This window comes from Sorex fumeus, unplaced genomic scaffold (genome assembly GCF_029834395.1).
Source record: "Sorex fumeus unplaced genomic scaffold, SorFum_2.1 ptg000093l, whole genome shotgun sequence".
Lineage (NCBI taxonomy): Eukaryota > Metazoa > Chordata > Mammalia > Eulipotyphla > Soricidae > Sorex > Sorex fumeus.
The window spans coordinates 6,468,088-6,483,859 of record NW_026606150.1 but is presented as its reverse complement, the minus strand read 5'-3'; the positions used below and the strand labels follow the sequence as shown (position 1 = coordinate 6,483,859).

The window sequence follows — 15,772 nt, the reverse complement described above, 5'->3', positions numbered from 1 at the left end:
ATGGCCTGGTGGGCTGGAGTGCGGGGGTTCTGGGTTCGATTCTAGCACCACATGGTCCCGACTGTGCCTCCCCACCCCAACCCCCAAGATGAGTAGCTGACAATTAGGGAGCAAGGCAGACGGTGGCCCCGGGCTCAGCACAGCTTGTGAGGGAAAGTGCAGGGGCCATGCCGGGGTGTCCACACGACTGACCTCCATGCTGGCACAGGGCACGGGCTTGGCACAGACCAGCTGGAGACTCAGGATGGAGGCTGGGCAGATGGACAGAGAGAGCCCGTTCCTGCGCGTGTGGGGGCCCCGGGGGTGGTCCCCAGCTCTGTGGGGCCCCCTGAGCACTGCCAGAACGCAGATGGTAGGATTGAAATAGAATGTTTCCACCAGAGTGGGTTTTAACTGGAAATCAGTTACCAAAAGATCTAGGATATTTCTAAATAAATCTTGGATTAAAGAAGAAAGGAGGGGGCTGGAGAGATAGCACAGCAGGTAGGTCATTTGCCTTGCATGCGGCCAACCCGGGTTCGATTCCCAGCATCCCATATGGTCCCCTGAGCACTGCTAGGAGTAACTCCTGAGTGCAGAGCCAGGAGTAACCCCTGAGCATTGCCGGGTGTGACCCAAAAAGCAAAAAAAAAAAAAGACAGTCACTTTTTTAAAAGTCTAGTTTACCATTAACTCTTTTTGGTTATGGCCGGAGAAACAGCACGGGGCTAAGACTCCTGCCTTGACCGTGGTTGACCCGGGTTCGGTCCCCGGCGCTTTGAGTGGCCCCAGTCCCCACCAGGAGTGATCCCTGCATGCAGAACCAGGCGGAACCCTGAGCACCCTCAGGTGTGACCCCAAAACAAAAATGAGCTAGAAAGAGGGTCTGGGAAGACCGTGTAGGGGGCAGGCACGGGGCCGTTCGGTCCCTTGAAGTGTGTCTATGTCCCCCGAGCATGGTCAGGCGGCCCCAGGATAAGGAAATCAGCAGTTAAAAGAGGTGTGGGGCTGGAGCGATAGCACAGGGGGTAGGGTGTTTGCCTTGCACGCAGCCAACCCGGGTTCGATTCCCAGCTTCCCATAGGGTCCCCCGAGCATCGCCAGGAGTAACCCCTAAACATTGCTGGGTGTGACCCAAAAAGAAAAAAAAAGGTGTCTAGAAAAATGAGGGGAGCAGGGTTTGCATTCGGGAGGCGAGGTTCAGTTCCTGGCACCGCATACGGTCCCGAGTGCTGCTGGGTGTAGCCCAAAACCCTGAAAATGTTTTTCAAAAGGAACTAGAAAGAGAAGCCTGTCACCAAAACGAGTTTAAAATGAGCTGGGGAGACAGCTAAGAGGCCAGGGGCCCGGCTGACCCCTGCCCTACATGTCCCCTAAGCGTTGCCGGGGCAACCCCGAACGCTGGGTCAGGAGCAGGCCCCCCACCAGCGCATGGGGCCCCTGAGGAATTAACAGAGAAGACCAGATGCTCCTCCCACTTGCCCCCAGGTCAGAGGGACCCCAAGATACAGGGCAGGAAGGAGTGCTTCCACTGGACGGGGTCATGGGGAAGTGCTGGATGCAGGAAGGCTGTCTCCTGCCTCCGGGTGACACAGGCCTCAAGGTCAGTCTGTAAAGGCCAGTAGTGGGAGGGGCAGGCACACCCTACCCTGCTGTCACTGTGTGTGCCCAGCATGATCCTGGCAGCCTGGCTGTCTGTGCCCCCTACACGCTGTGAGCACTTGTGTCTGAGCTCCTGGGCTGAAGGGTCCCAGGGACAAGAATAGTCCCTGGGGGGTCAAAGCCATAGTACAGTGGGGAGGACGCTTGCCTTGCATATGGTTGACCCGGGTTCAATCCCCAGCATCCCTATGGCCCCCCAAGCACTGCCAGGAATAATTCCTGAGTGCAGAGCCAGGAGTCACCCCTGAGCACTGCTGGGTGTGACCCAAAACAAATCAGAAAACGTCCTTCCTCCGCACACTGATCTCGGGCCTCTTCCCCCAGCCAACGTCCCGGCCGCGCTGTCTCCGCACTGACAGCCTGGAACGGTGCCCACAGCTGAGAGGTCTCCCTCACAGAGCGATCCTGGCTGTGGGGACCATGACAGTTCTTGGGTTGCATCAAGCACTTGCCTCGAGGGCCGGACCAGGGCTTGGCAGAGCTCTTGCACCCCGAGTCCCTGAGTTTGACCCCAGGCAGCACAGACAAGGAGAAAACCCTCATTCGACTTCAACCCTTAGAACTCTTGCTCTCAGAAAATAAAAAGGCAAGACACAGACTGGGAAAATAGTGACCAGGACATGCATTTGGAGTATAAAAGGATGGGCTGAGTGATAGTACAGCAGGTAGGGCGTTTGCGATTCCCAACATCCCGTATGGTCCCCTGAGCACCGCCAGGAGTGACCCCCCCAAAAAGAAATAAGGAACTCAGAGGCCAGAAGGCAGATAAAATATAAGTGCCCGGAGTCCAGCAGATGGCCAGAGAGCGTCTTCCCATCTGCCCTGTGGAGCCAGCAGGGCGCAGGCATGCATACCTTCCTTCACTGCTGTGCCAGTCGGTGGCAGTGGTATGGGGGGGCTGTGGTGGCCACGGCCTGGGCAGTGACCCGGAATGGGCGCGGACAGCGAGGCCCGGGAGGTGAGGGGCTCCAGACCTGCATCTCCCGTAGCAGTGTCTGCACCGAGCACTGTAGGCAGAGCAGGTACCAGGTGGACAGCAGGCGGCCCAGGGACTCCTTGCTCCCCTCACAGTGCCCCCGAGTCTGGAGACTGTGGGGAACCCCAGGATTTGGCGGCCGCCCTGAGCCTTCATTGTGAAGGAGGGGCCAGCGGCCATGCTGAGCTGTCCCTGTGTCTCCTAGGACTACGCCCAGGCCCGCTTTGACGCCTATTTCGAGCAGAAGAGGAAGCTGGGAGTGTGACCTGCAGGAACCCCACACCTCAGCCCTGGGCCGCGTGGGCGCGCCCCGCCCGCGCCTCCTCGTGCGCCCATGCCCGGCCTGCGGGCAGCACGGAGGCCGGATGTCTGACTACTGAGCACAGACGTGTCTGAGACGGAGGACTGTATTAAAGTCGAGTCACATTTCTGCCCTATCTCCTGTAAGATTCCGCTAGGACCCGGGCCCGCCTGCATCGGGAAGCAGAAGTATAGGAACTAGTGCAATAGCTCCCGCCGGCCGCCTGCAGGGGGCGCTGTGAGCAGCCCTCGCCGCTGGCACCTCCTAGCGACCCACCCCCACCCCCCCACCCCCGTGGGCACGACGCTCCCCTGGCTCTGGGCGGGCAGGGCGCCAGATGCCCGACGGACATGCGGTTGCCACCCGCTCTGGCCGGCCCAGCCCCTCCGCCCCCACCTCTGCTCAGCCTGGAGCTGGGGGGCCCCAGCCGCCGTGGGGGACGCGGCCGCCGGCAGCACACCTGAGACCGCGAGTGCCCGGCGACGCGGTTTCTCACTCTGAACTCCGACTCCCCGCGTCACATTTCTGCGGCTGGACTGTACGCTACAGACAATAAAGAGCTGCGACCACCTAACCGTGCCCCACTGTGGATGTGTGCGAGCTCGGGGTGCCGTGGGCCCAGCCCCCGCGGGGTTCCTGCTCTGGGCCCGCTCCCCACACGGGGAGACTGCAAGGCTGTGCAGGAGTCTGCATGGTGGGGGGAGTTGAGGGGATCCCGCGTGTCAAAAATGGCCACGGGGGCCGAGACAGGGGGAAGGCAGCTGCCTTGCGGTGCGTGGCCGACCCCGCTTCCACCCCAGGCATCCCATATGGGCCCCCCTCGGCACTGCCGTGTGTGTCCCTACCTTGCCCCCCAGCAAAAGCCTCTGGGGCCCTGCTGCCCTGGGTCGGCCCCCTTGGCCTTCCCAGGTGCTTTCTGGCTGTGGCTGATAATCTGGGCCCACCCCCTGCCCTGCCGTTTGGGTTTCCCCGCATCCTGACCCTGGCACTAGACTGGCGCTCCCGTGCTGGTGCCTAGGTGCGGCCGTGTCCACCACCACGGCTCTGGGCATCACCTGTCCCCAGCTCCACCCTGCAGCTCACCACAGACGCGGTGGACACTGCTCAGAGCCCGGCCAGGTGGAGCCATGGAGGCCCCTCTTGGAAGTTGGGCCACATGGCCGTGACCATGGGCCCCGCGTGGACTGCCCGGCTGTGGGGCCTCAAAGCTCTGTGCCCGGGGGCTCTGGCAGGGACAGGATGGGGCAGCTCCCTGCTGGGCGCTGTCCCTGCAGAGCAGAGAACAGGGACACCAACCCTGGGGCCCAGCTGTCTGCCTTCTCTGCAAGATGGCAGAGTGAGGTGGGGGGTCTGGTGTGACCCCAGTGCCCTGTGCGCGGGGGGGAGGCGCATGGGGGGCGCTGGGTGTCCAGGAAGGCGAAGCCTGAGGCCACGTGGCACAGACGCCTCCTCCTTCCAGCCAGCCTGACACCCCCCGCGAACGGAGAGTCCCTCAGACCCTCCCTGCCCCTCAGCTCGGCGCCAGCCGGGCTTCCAGAGGGCATCCGGCGGAGCGGCCAGGGAGTGTGGCTGGGTGGGAGCAGCGACACCCCCAGACAGGACCAGGACGCCGTTCCCATTCGCCCCTTTATTCCGCCCCATCGCGGGCGAGGTCCGGGGGCGCTAGTCATCGTCGTCCAAGGCGAAGGTGAAGGGGGTGAGCTTGTAGCCGGTGCCCGAGTAGAACTTGTTCTGGAACTCCACCCTAGGGGGGCACAGGGGGACATGAGGCTGGACAGTCCTGGGGTCCCCCGCCCGCCCGGCCGCCCGGCCACTCACCAGTGCAGGCGCAGCGCGTGCAGGAAGGCCGAGAGCCCCTCCATCACCAGCAGGATGGCCACCGTGAGCACCGCGAAGGCGCCGAACACGGGCACCAGTGCGATGGCCCTCACGCCCATCTCCCGGCACAGGCCCAGGCCCACGCGCATCACCATGGCCCACAGCACCTCCGACAGCTCTGCAGGCAAGGGGGGCACTGGCACCAGGCACACAGGGGGGGCACCTTCCTGGGGGGCCGGCGAGGCCAGCACCACTCCTCCCCCGCCCACTAAACAGGATGGTGGGGCCCAGGACAGCTGGTCACTCACGGGCATGGGCCAGGCTCAGGGCCCAGAGGCGCAGGTAGGAGGCCGTGTTGGACACGCAGCCGAGGCAGAACTCGATGGTGTGGATGGCCTGGTGCATGAACACCTCGGACGCCACGAACTGTGGGCACGGGGGCAGTGAGGAGCCAGCGGAATGGGCCAGCGGGCTCGGGGCGGGCGGAAGCGAGGGGACAGTGGGCTCGGGATGGGCAAAGGAGGGGGTAGGGGACCCCGGCTGCCCCGCCAGAAGGCACCGCAACTACCTCATCGTCCTGGTCCCCCGGGCACCCGGCCAGCTCCTCGTCACAGCTTGACGTATCCAGGAGCCCCTGTTTGTCGTCCTGGGGGTGTGGGGACATTAGCCGTGGTGTTTGCCCATGGCCACCTCCCGAGACACCTGCTCCCCGACTCCCCCTCCCCACGCCCTCCCGGAGCTCACCGGCTGTCCTCCAGCGGGCCTTGCCCTTGAGCGCCGGTGCCGGTGGTACAGGAAGAGCGGCGTGCCGAGCAGCAGGATGGGCACCATGGCCAGGGCCAGGACCACCAGCGTGGACTGCACCGCGGACTGCAGGGGAGGGGACACCCACCGGTCAGGGACCTGCTCGAGGCCGCACCCAGCTCGAGCGGCGGACCCCGAGTGCGTGACCACAGCCCACTCCCGCCCACCTGGCCCCGGAAGAGCGCCCGGTTGCTGGCGCTGCTGCTGAAGAGGAACATGTTGATGAAGTGGATGAGGATGCTGGGGGCCCCCGCGGCGTCCGCCGGCCCCACGCTCAGCCACTTGTAGCCGACGAGGAAGACGAGGTAGCCGAAGAGCCCGAGCAGGAACACCAGCTCGGGCACCGTCTCCAGCAGCAGCCGGTGGCGCTGCCCGAAGTGCCTGGTGGGGAGGGCTGGTCAGTGGGTCAGCTGCCCCCTGCCTGTCCTCGGTCCCGCCCTCTCCTAGGCCCGCCCCTCCCAAGCCCACACCTCTGCCCACTGCCCCCTTCCCCAGCTCCGGCCCCGCCCCCCACAGCCCCGCCCCTGGCCCTGCCCCCGCCTCCTCGCCTCCCTCTTGGCCCCGCCCCTCCTCGGCCCACCCCCGCCAAGCCCACACACCTAACCCACCGCCTGCCCCTCCCTGGCTCCAGCCCTGCCCTTCACCACATGCCCCACCCTGTGCTCTGGCCACACCCATGCCCTAGGCCCTGCCCGCCCGCTCCAGCCCCACCCTCCACCACATGCCCCGCCCCACGCTCTGGCCACGCCCTATGCCCACCACCACATGCCCCGCCCCACGCTCTGGCCACGCCCTATGCGCACCACGCCCTCCACCACATGCCCCGCCCCACGCTCTGGCCACACCCATGCCTTCTGCCCCGCCCTCCACCACACACCTCACCCCAGGCTCTGGCCACGCCTTATACCCTGGCCCCGCCCTTCATCACATGCCCCGCCCCGCGCTCTGACCACACCCACGCCCTCCGCCCTAGGCTCCGCCCCTGCCCTGCACCCCCTTTCTCACACGTGGTTGAAGACACCCAGGACCACCCCGAAGGCCATGTGGGTCACCCCCAGAATGACGGACATCTTCATCTTGAAGGAGTTGAGGAAGCTCAGGCGGTTGACAGCCAGGCTCCAGATCTGGGGGGAGGGCACAGCCGTCAGTGGGCAGAAGGAAGTGGGGGGCTCCCTGACCACACCCCACACCTGCCGGAGCACCTCGCCCTTCAGCTGGGACTCACAGGGTCGATGCCGAACGGGTAGGGCCCCAAGAAGACGCCGGTGATGTTGGGGTCCAGTCTGAGCACTGGGTTCTGGGCTAGGAACGTGTCACTGAGGCAGAGGGGGGGTGCACAGCGGTCAGGGGCAAGGAGTAGGGGGGGTGGGGAGAGGTGCCCAGCGGACAGGGACAAGGGGCTGCGGAAGAGGTGCCCAACGGTCAGGGGCAAGGGGCAGGGTGCACAGTGGTCAGGGGGCGGGATGCCCAACAGTCAGGGGCAGGGGGCAGGGAGCCCAGCAGTCGGGGGTTGGGGGGGTGGGCACCCACTCACCTCCACCCGGACTGGTTGGCCATGGCCGCCACGCTCCAGCCCGAGGGGAAGATGGCGGTGGCGCGGCTGAAGCACTCGTTGTAGATGAAGCCGGTGTAGACGGAGAAGAGCCCCATGAGGAGGAGCAGGTAGCGGCCCCCGAAGAAGGTCCTCCAGATCTGGGGTGGGAGGCCGTGAGCCCTGGCCGTGCCCGCAGCCCGCCCGCACCCCCGGGCTGGCCCCTACCTCGTTCTGCGCCTTCTTCACGGCCGGCCGGTCCTCCGCCAGCACCATGCCCAGGGCGAAGAGCGACATGAGCAGCCCGTGGCCCACGTCCCCGAACATGACGGCAAAGAGGAAGGGGAAGGTGATGATGGTGTAGGGAGCTGCGGGGACAGGCGCCCGTGTCAGTCAGAGCCGGGGAGCGCCACCCACAGGGAGGCCAGGCTGCCACAGAGGAGCCAACATGCTGCGTGACCTCGTGACCTCGGGCTGGTGACCCAACCTCTCTGAGCCCCACCTCCTTAATCGCAACAGACGGGTCAGCTGTGGGTCTGTCTCTACACGGCCCTTCAAGTCATCAGTGCCCCCATCCCTGTAGAAATGCAGAACTGGCACTATTCTTTTGGGGGCTCCCAAAAGGAACTTTCCCATGCACCTACCCACTGTAGGGGCTTCACAGGGGAATTGGGGAAACGAGGTCATGAGTGTGGGATACCAAGGCTCAGACGGGGTGGGGGGGACTCATAGGAATGCAAGACCCCCACAGGGAGCACTGGGTGGGTCCACCTGGGCTTGGCCAGCAGCTGTGCCAGTTGGCACTGCAGGCAGGAGCAAGAGGGCACCTTCACTGCTCCCCTCCCCCTGCACACAGAGCCCTGCTCCCCTCCTCCTCACACACAACCCTGAACTCCCTCCCCCTGCACAGAGCCCTGCTCCCCTCCTCCTCACACACAACCCTGAACTCCCTCCCCCTGCACACAGAGCCCTGCTCCCTTCCCCCCTGCACACAGAGCCCTGTTCCCCTCCTCCTGCAGACTCAGCCCTGCTCCCCTCCCCCTGCACACACAGCCCTGCTCGCCTCCCCTTTGTACACACAGCCCTGTTCTCTTCCCCCCTGCACACACAGCCCTGCTCCCCTCCTCCTCACACACAACCCTGCACTCCCTCCCCCTGCACACAGAGCCCTGCTCCCCTCCCCCTGCACACACAGCCCTGCTTGCCTCCCCTTTGCACACACAGCCCTGTTCCCTTCCCCCCTGCACACACAGCCCTGCACTCCCTTCCTTCCTTACCACCTCACTGCTCCCCACCCCATGTGGTCCCTCACTGGTTTCTCGCTGGGGCCCCTCAACAGACCACCTGTAGCAGTAGCCCCTGACCCTGACCCGAGGCTGAACACCAGCAGGCTGACACTGGCCCTGGGACCCCTGAGAGTCAAAAGAGAAAATTGAGGCTCAGAGCAGCTCAGAATCTTGTCAAGGGGGGTCGCGCTCAGACCCAGGCGGGCCCCTGGACACAGGAATGCTGGCGTCCTCTCGAGCACCAGGGTCTCTGGGGAGCCACAGCCTGGAGGGAGGGGGCACCTGTGACACTCACCCGGGTTGACCTCCTGGTACCGGCCCACGCCGTAGGCGTCCACAATGCCCTGGAAGCCGGCTGTGAAGCGGTTGGTCCGGATGAGCGTGGGGGGCATGTCCCGGCAGGGGAGGCGATGGGCCAGGGCGCTCACACCCTCCTCGCTCTGCAGGGACCAAGTGGGTGCTGGTGAGGGGCCCCAGGCCAGCCTGAGGGGCCCGGCTGCTCCACCCCACCCACATCGCGGACCCGGGAAAGGGCAGCCCGGAGCTGGGAAATGAGGCGCCGCCAGTCGCCCGCCTCAGTCACCCCATCGCTGCCCAGCGTGGCACGTGCCCACCTTCCGCAGCTCCTGGGGGGCCCGGATGGGAGCCCCGACTCACCGAGCTGTCCCGCAGCGCCCCCTGCAGGACGTGCAGGTCCCGCGCGGCGCACCAGCCCTCGGCGATGAGGCACTTGTGCGTGGCGCTCACGCTGCACTGGTTGAGGACCAGGTACACGGCCTTCATCTTGCGCACCTGCGTCTGCCAGGGCGGCAGCAGCTGCTGCACGCGGCCCAGCACCTGGCTCAGGAAGCGCTCCGTCTCGCCCAGCACCTGCGGCCAGAGCGGCGCTCAGCGAGCGTGGGGGGCCCGCGGCCCGGGGCTGGGGGCTCCATCTCCCCACCCCCAGCCCGGGCGTGGGGCCCACCTCCTGCAGCTCCTGGCTCTGCTGCTGCAGCTGCTGCAGACCGCGGCGGCGGGCGTCCTCCTGCTCGGCGAACGGGAACACGTGGCAGTGGAAGCTGGCGGAGAGGGGCGGGTTAGCATGGGCACGGGGCGCAGAGTGGGCAGGTTAGCGTGGACACCGGGGCAGAGAGGGGAACGGGTTAGCGTGGGAGGAGAGGGGGATGGGTTAGCACGGGCATGGGGCGCAGAGCGGGTGGCGTGGGCACGGGATGGGGAGGGGCATGGGTTAGCATGGGCATGGGGCGGAAAGGGGGGACGGGTTAGCGTGGGAGGAGAGGGGGCACGGGTTAGCGTGGGCACGGGGCGGAGAGGGGGGACGGGTTTAGCGTGGGCACCGGGGCAGGGAGGGGGAACAGGTTAGCATGGGCACCTGGGAGAGTACGGGGACAGGTTGGCACAGGCCCCAGGGAGAGAGCAGGGAGAGGGGTTGAGGTGGACACCAGGATGGAGAGCAGGAACAGGAGCTGGCGTGGCCCCCGGGGCGGAGTGCGGGGACGGGGTTGGCATGGGCACCAGGGTGGAGAGTGGCCGCGGCCCTGGCACTCACCAGGCTGTGATCTTGCGAATCTTCTGTCCGATCTGCTCGCCCCAGTAGGAGATGAGGAAGGTCATCCAGGTCGTCTGCTCGCCCTGCGGAACCGGGGCTTCAGAAGGGAGCCCCCCCCCACGTCCCGCCCCCGCGGCCAGGCCCCGCCCACAGGCCCGCCCTGGCCCCGCCCCCGAGCCCCGGCCCCGCCCACAGGCCCGCCCCCGAGCCCCGGCCCCGCCCACAGGCCTGCCCCGCCCACCGTCACGGGGTCCTCCAGTGGCCGCTCGGTTTCCCTGAAGCTGGCGATGAGGAAGCCGCGACAGGCCCTCCAGAGCAGGCGCTCCAGGGCGGCCGCCTTGTGGGGCTCCACGGCACCTGCCACGAAACTGCCAGGCCACGTCAGGCTGGGGGGGCGGCTGCCAGGGCCCCAGCTCACCCCCTCGCCCGCCCGAGGAGGGATAGGCAGCCTCCGGGGGAACCGCAGAGGACAGGGGGACGGACTGTCAAGGAGGGCGAGCACTGGCCAAGGAGTCCACCTCCCCGCGGTCAGGGCTGACCGTGACACCGCCCATCACCTACTTGACCCTGAGGTCCTGGTGTGGCCCCCCGGGGGTTTGGAGCAGCGGCATGGTCTCTAAGGTCGCGTCCACGTGGGTGGCGGCCAACTGCACGGAGGAAGCGCGTGAGCCCAGAGCGGGCCTGGCTGCACCGGCCACCCCCTCCCACCCCGGCCCGGGGGCTGCTGCTGACCGTGGGGCCGTGGCCTTGGCCCAGCACCTCCGCATGCAACTGCAGCTGGTGCAGCTGGGCGCGCAGCGTCTGCTGGTTGCCCCGCACGTCCCGGAGCTCCTGGGCCAGGCGGTCAGTGTCCTCCTGGATTCGCAGCAGGTCCCGCGGCGGGGGTGCGGGCAGCCCGGCCGTGGGTGGGGCCAGCGGCAGCCCCGCCCGCCGCACCTCCTCCTGCAGGAAGGCTGGGAACAGGGGAGGGCAACTGTGAGCCGAGAAGGGACCTCACGTCGGAGGGACCCCAAAACCCACCCCAGGGCCGGGGCAACAGTACAGCAGGGAGGGCGCTCGCCTCCTATGCGGCCAGCCCGATTCAATCCCGACACCTGAAATGGTCCCCTGAGCCTGCCAGGAGGAACCCCTGTGTGCAGAGCCAGGAGTAATTCCTGCGTGCCACCGGGTGTGCCACCAGAAAATTCCCCAAAAATCCACTGGCCACCAGCTAATACTGACTGACACCCACAAAATCCCAGGCCCCATATGTCCCTGCACAGGCACCCCTTCTTCCACGGGCCGGGCCCCAGCAGGGACGGAGCCCTAGTACCCCCATGTCCTTAGGGCCCCTCAAGCACCAGGTGTGTCGGGAAAGGCCGTCCTGAGGCCCGAGAAGGGAGTCCTCTCAGCTCGGTTTGGGGAGCTGCTCCTTGGGCACCCCAAATCCCCATCCCAACTCTGGCCCCACACACCCAGCATGTCTGCGGCAGAGAAAGCTCTGATCCTGCCTCTCCCCTGCAAACAGCCCCCCTGGCGTGGCCCCTGGACAGCCACAGGGCTCAGACTTTTCCAAGGTGGCCTGGCTGCTCTGCTCAGATCACCCCAGGTGTATTCCGAGAACATCCCCCAGACTACGGCTGGCCTGGCCTGACGCTTCCCGCCAAGCCTTGACCTTCATGCTTGGCCTTCCGCCTCAGTGACCCAGACTCTTCAGTCCAAGCTCGGAGGCACCTTCTCCAGGAAGGCTGCCTGGGATGGGGATTTGGGGCCAACTCACTGAAGGTCTTCTCCAGTTCCTCGCAGCGCCGGACATCCCCCACAAAGCGTCTCTGGAAGGCACTCACGGAGGCATTAAGCTGGCGCGGACACACACACATCAGGCGCCAAGGAGTGGCCTGGGGCCCAGGCCTGACCCCCCCAACAGGAGCCACCCAGACCCCACGCGTGTCGGGAAGGGCCTTCCCCAGGGCACTCACATCCCGGAACTCCACGAGGCCCAGCTCGCCCAGCTGGCTCACGCAGGTGTAGGCTGAGGCCGTGGGCAGGAAGAGCTGCACCAGTGCCACTTCCTCACTCCGGAACATGGAGCCCATGGTCCTGCGGGGCACACGGAGCTGACTCAGACACTGACCTGCCTACCACCCTCGACAGGTGGGGAAACTGAGGCCCACAAAATCTCAGCAGTGCAGACTGAGCCCAGGATGCAAGGGAAAGTCCTGCGAAGGGACCGAGGGACACTGGCCCTGCTCTGACCTGCTGTGTCTACTTGTGGGAAGCTGGCCCTTTAACTGACCAAGGCCTAAGTGCCTGTGCTAGGTATGGTCATCTTGACCTACGACCCCGAGGCAGGCACAGCCTGTGCTATGTATGGTCATCTTGACCTACGTGACCCCGCAACAGGCAAAGCCAGTGCTATGTATGGTTATCTTGATGTATGTTATCCTGAGAGAACATCTGTCATGGCTGTCAGTAATAACAAGAAGTAACTATCTCGTGTCTGGTACGTGATGCATGTAAATTTTATAAATCATATGGACATGGCCATTTGTGTATCTACCTCATGTCTGATAAATCATATGGACATGGCCCTTTGTGTAACTACCTCGTGTCTGGTACAAGATACGCATAAACTTTATGCGTGAGATGTGAAAACAAACCTTCCTAACCATATATGGGCACGACCTTTTGTGTAGCTGCCTCACTAATGGATATATACCCTGATTGCCCCCAATAAAGTCTGTCCCTTTTTCTCTCTGTTTCTGAACTGCATTCTGTCTCTTGTGTCTCGTGTTCACTCGGTCGGTCCTGCAGCCCCTTCCTTCCTCTGCCATCAGGCCTGCGTGGTCTCTGCCAGGGACGGAGTCTACGGATCCTAGGGCCACCTCCGCGGGCCGGAGAGTGGTTTTGCGAGCCTCCCGCATCTACTCGTCTGGGGGCCCAGACCAAGGGTCCCCCCACCCCCCACCAAGGCCTCCTGACTGCTGCAGCTCTTGCTGGCAGAGGGGAGCCCCGGCCTCTCACTCCAAGGGTCACTGACACCCAGGGCCAGACTTGTCCCAACGGGTAGGTGGCTCCCTCCTCCCCAGCTCTCAGGATGGATGTGGGGAGCCTTCAGGGGTTCCCCTGGAGCTCAGTGAGGGCAGAGCTGCCTGGTCGTGCGGTGGGCAAGGCGCGAGCACTGTGGGCGGAGCGAGAACGCTGTAGGCAGGGCATGGAGGGGGACCCGGCGCTGTGGGAGGAGCGAAGGGCGCGGGGGGCGTGTCGGGGCCCTGTGGGCGGGGCGGGACGCGGAGAGCGGAGCGAGAACGCTGAAGGCAGGGCGCGGTGGGCGTGTCTAGAGCGCGTGGGCGGGGCGAGACCGCCGTAGGCAGGGCGCGGTGGGCGTGTCTAGAGCGCGTGGGCGGGGCGAGAACGCTGAAGGCAGGGCGCGGTGGGCGTGTCCAGAGCGCATGGGCGGGGCGAGACCGCCGTAGGCAGGGCGCGGTGGGCGTGTCTAGAGCGCGTGGGCGGGGCGAGACCGCCGTAGGCAGGGCGCGGTGGGCGTGTCTAGAGCGCGTGGGCGGGGCGAGAACGCTGAAGGCAGGGCGAGGTGGGCGTGTCCAGAGCGCGTGGGCGGGGCGAGACCGCCGTAGGCAGGGCGAGGTGGGCGTGTCTGGGGCGCGGTGGGCGGGGCAGGCGCCAACCCGTAAGTGGGGCGGGAGCATCCCTCGCGGTGGGGAAACTGGAAAGTGAAACTGCAGCGGGCGGGAAGGGCTGGCTGGCCTCCCTCCAAGGTGTGGCGGGACGGCGGCTCGGCGGCCCCGCAGAAGTCCGTAATCTGGGGCTCCGCTCTCGTTCTCGGGGACCCAGGACCAGCCTCTCGGCCTCCGTGCCGCAGTTTCCTGAGCCCGCAGGCTGGGGTGTGTCGGGGCCGGCTGGGAGCACAGGCGCCGAAGCCCCGCCCACCGCCTGGGACTGGCCTGCGGTCACTTCCTCGCGGGGCTGCCCCGGGGCCTGCTTTACCCGAAACAAAAATACGGAAGCGGAGCCCTTCCCTGACCCGTCCCGGAGACAAAGGCCAGGCGGGCGGCAGCAGGCCCGGACGGCGGGGCTGTGACCTGGGGACAGCTCACCCCCTGGGGCCCCCCACTTCTTCGGGTGGATGGGGCTTAGCCACCCCAGCCAAAGACCGGATCTGGGGGTGAACAGGAGAACGAAACCCCTCCCCACGCTCCTTCCTGGACCCCAGGAGCAACGCTGGGGACGGCGCGGCAGCGTGTGTTCCCGAGGGACCTGGAAGAGGGCAGGCCCGGTCACGTGGCGTGCAGTGGCCAGGACCAAGCCACAGCGGAGCCGGGCGCAGCTCACGCCTGGGCAGGGCTGTTCTCTCTGTCCGGGGACCCTGAAAGGATGGGCTGGCCAAGGCGGGAGGGGTGGGAGCCTTGGAAACTCCAGCCCGGCGGGGAACAGGGTCCTGGCTCCCAGGGCACCCTCCGCGGAGGAGGGCAGGGTGAGAGAGCCCCTCCAGGCGCGGCCCCTCTCTCCTGCCCTCGGGCGCACGGACCAGATAACTGGGCCTCCAACCTGTGGCCTGCGGGACACTGCAGCCCCTTCCTTCCTCTGCCATCAGGCCTGCGTGGTCTCTGCCAGGGACGGAGTCTAAAGCCCCCAGCTCCTGGGCCCAGCGGCGCTCCTCAGACCCTGGCCCGCAACCGTGAGCTGAACTGGTGGCGGGGGTCGGCTGCCCACCCCCATCATTCCGGACTGGTGGGCTTCTGGGGAAACAACCCACTGCCTCTCGCTCTGCGTGCAGAAGCTGGTGAGTGGGACCTCAGTTTTCCCACCAGGAGAATGGGTCGCTCCTTCCGCGGCTCCAGCAGAGAACTCTCTGCGTGCCCGCTGCCCGGGCGAAACGAGGCTCACTCAGCGGCGATGAGCAGCGGGCTCCTTCCTCCCCCCTCGCCCGGGAAGGCGCTGCGACCCACCCGACTGAGCGGCCTCCACTGGCACAGCAGGGTGGGGGCGCCCGCACCCGCTTGCCGGGCCCGCAGGAAGCACGGGTGATAGCGGTGACACTCACCCCGGGGCGGCTTGCGCGCCGCGTTGCTCAGCGCCGAGTTCCGGGCTCTGCGGTCCGAGCCCGGCGCCAGCGCAACTCACTCCCCGCGGGGGCGGGGCTGTCCCGGGGAGCCCCGCCCCGCCTCTAGGCCCCGCCCCCAGACTCCGCCAGCCTGGGACTGGCGCTGTCCCGGGAAGCCCCGCCCCTCAACCAGGCCCCGCCCCCAGGCTCCGCCAGCCTGGGACCGGAGCCGTCCCGGGAAGCCCCGCCCCTCAGCCAGGCCCCGCCCCCAGGCTCCGCCAGCCTGGGACCAGAGCCGTCCCGGGAAGCCCCGCCCCTCAGCCAGGCCCCGCCCCCAGGCTCCGCCAGCCTGGGACTGGAGCTGTCCTGGAAAGCCCCGCCCCGCCCCGCCCCGCCGCACCGGCCGGCTTAGCCCGCCTGGTGCACAGGGTCTGGCCAGCCCAGCGCCAAGGCTAGAATGGGGAGGTGTTAGGGGGGTCAGGGTCCACGTAGACGGAGATGCTGGGTATCTCTCCTGCATTTCTCCCCTCTCCCGGGTAGGGGCAGACGAGTGGCGGGAACTCACTGGGATCCAGCATGTTCCTCTGCCCTCTCCTTCAGGGCACGGCCAGCCACAAGTGCCCTGACACCTCACCACCAAACATGATTGCCACTCAATGCCTCTTTTGCAAACCACAATACCCAAAAGGAGAGAGAGAACAAAAGGGAATGCCCTGCCACAGAGGCGGGGTGGGATGGGGGGTTGGGGTGTGGGAGGGATACTGGGACCTGTGGTGGTGGAAAATGGGCACTGGTGGAAGGATGGGTACTTGATCATTGTATAAT

General features: G+C 66.2%; 2 protein-coding genes across 4 annotated transcripts in view; one reads left to right on the top strand and one right to left on the bottom strand.

Moving 5' to 3' along the window:
- The window catches only part of CHKA (choline kinase alpha), a 36,734-nt gene extending 33,345 nt beyond the window's left edge, over positions 1-3,389 (top strand). For 2 of the 3 annotated variants that reach the window (XM_056131638.1, XM_056131637.1), the window contains one exon: positions 2,823-3,389. In XM_056131638.1, the coding sequence (XP_055987613.1) occupies positions 2,823-2,882 (60 nt within the window). In that variant the 3' untranslated portion in view covers positions 2,883-3,389. The remainder of the gene's footprint in view (positions 1-2,822) is intronic. The other variant, XM_056131641.1, reaches the window with a different exon arrangement.
- Positions 3,390-4,532: 1,143 nt separating this feature from the next.
- TCIRG1 (T cell immune regulator 1, ATPase H+ transporting V0 subunit a3) lies at positions 4,533-14,995 on the bottom strand. The gene is made up of 20 exons (XM_056131759.1): positions 14,948-14,995; positions 11,865-11,985; positions 11,666-11,744; positions 10,639-10,859; positions 10,468-10,553; positions 10,148-10,274; positions 9,907-9,989; positions 9,322-9,415; positions 9,015-9,227; positions 8,653-8,797; positions 7,300-7,439; positions 7,075-7,232; positions 6,766-6,856; positions 6,546-6,664; positions 5,708-5,921; positions 5,481-5,606; positions 5,305-5,382; positions 5,045-5,162; positions 4,737-4,914; positions 4,533-4,662 (listed from the first exon to the last, which is right to left on the bottom strand). The coding sequence occupies exons 2-20, from the start codon at positions 11,979-11,981 to the stop codon at positions 4,581-4,583; spliced, it is 2,469 nt and encodes an 822-aa protein (XP_055987734.1). The 5' UTR covers positions 11,982-11,985; positions 14,948-14,995; the 3' UTR covers positions 4,533-4,580.
- Positions 14,996-15,772: the final 777 nt, after the last annotated feature.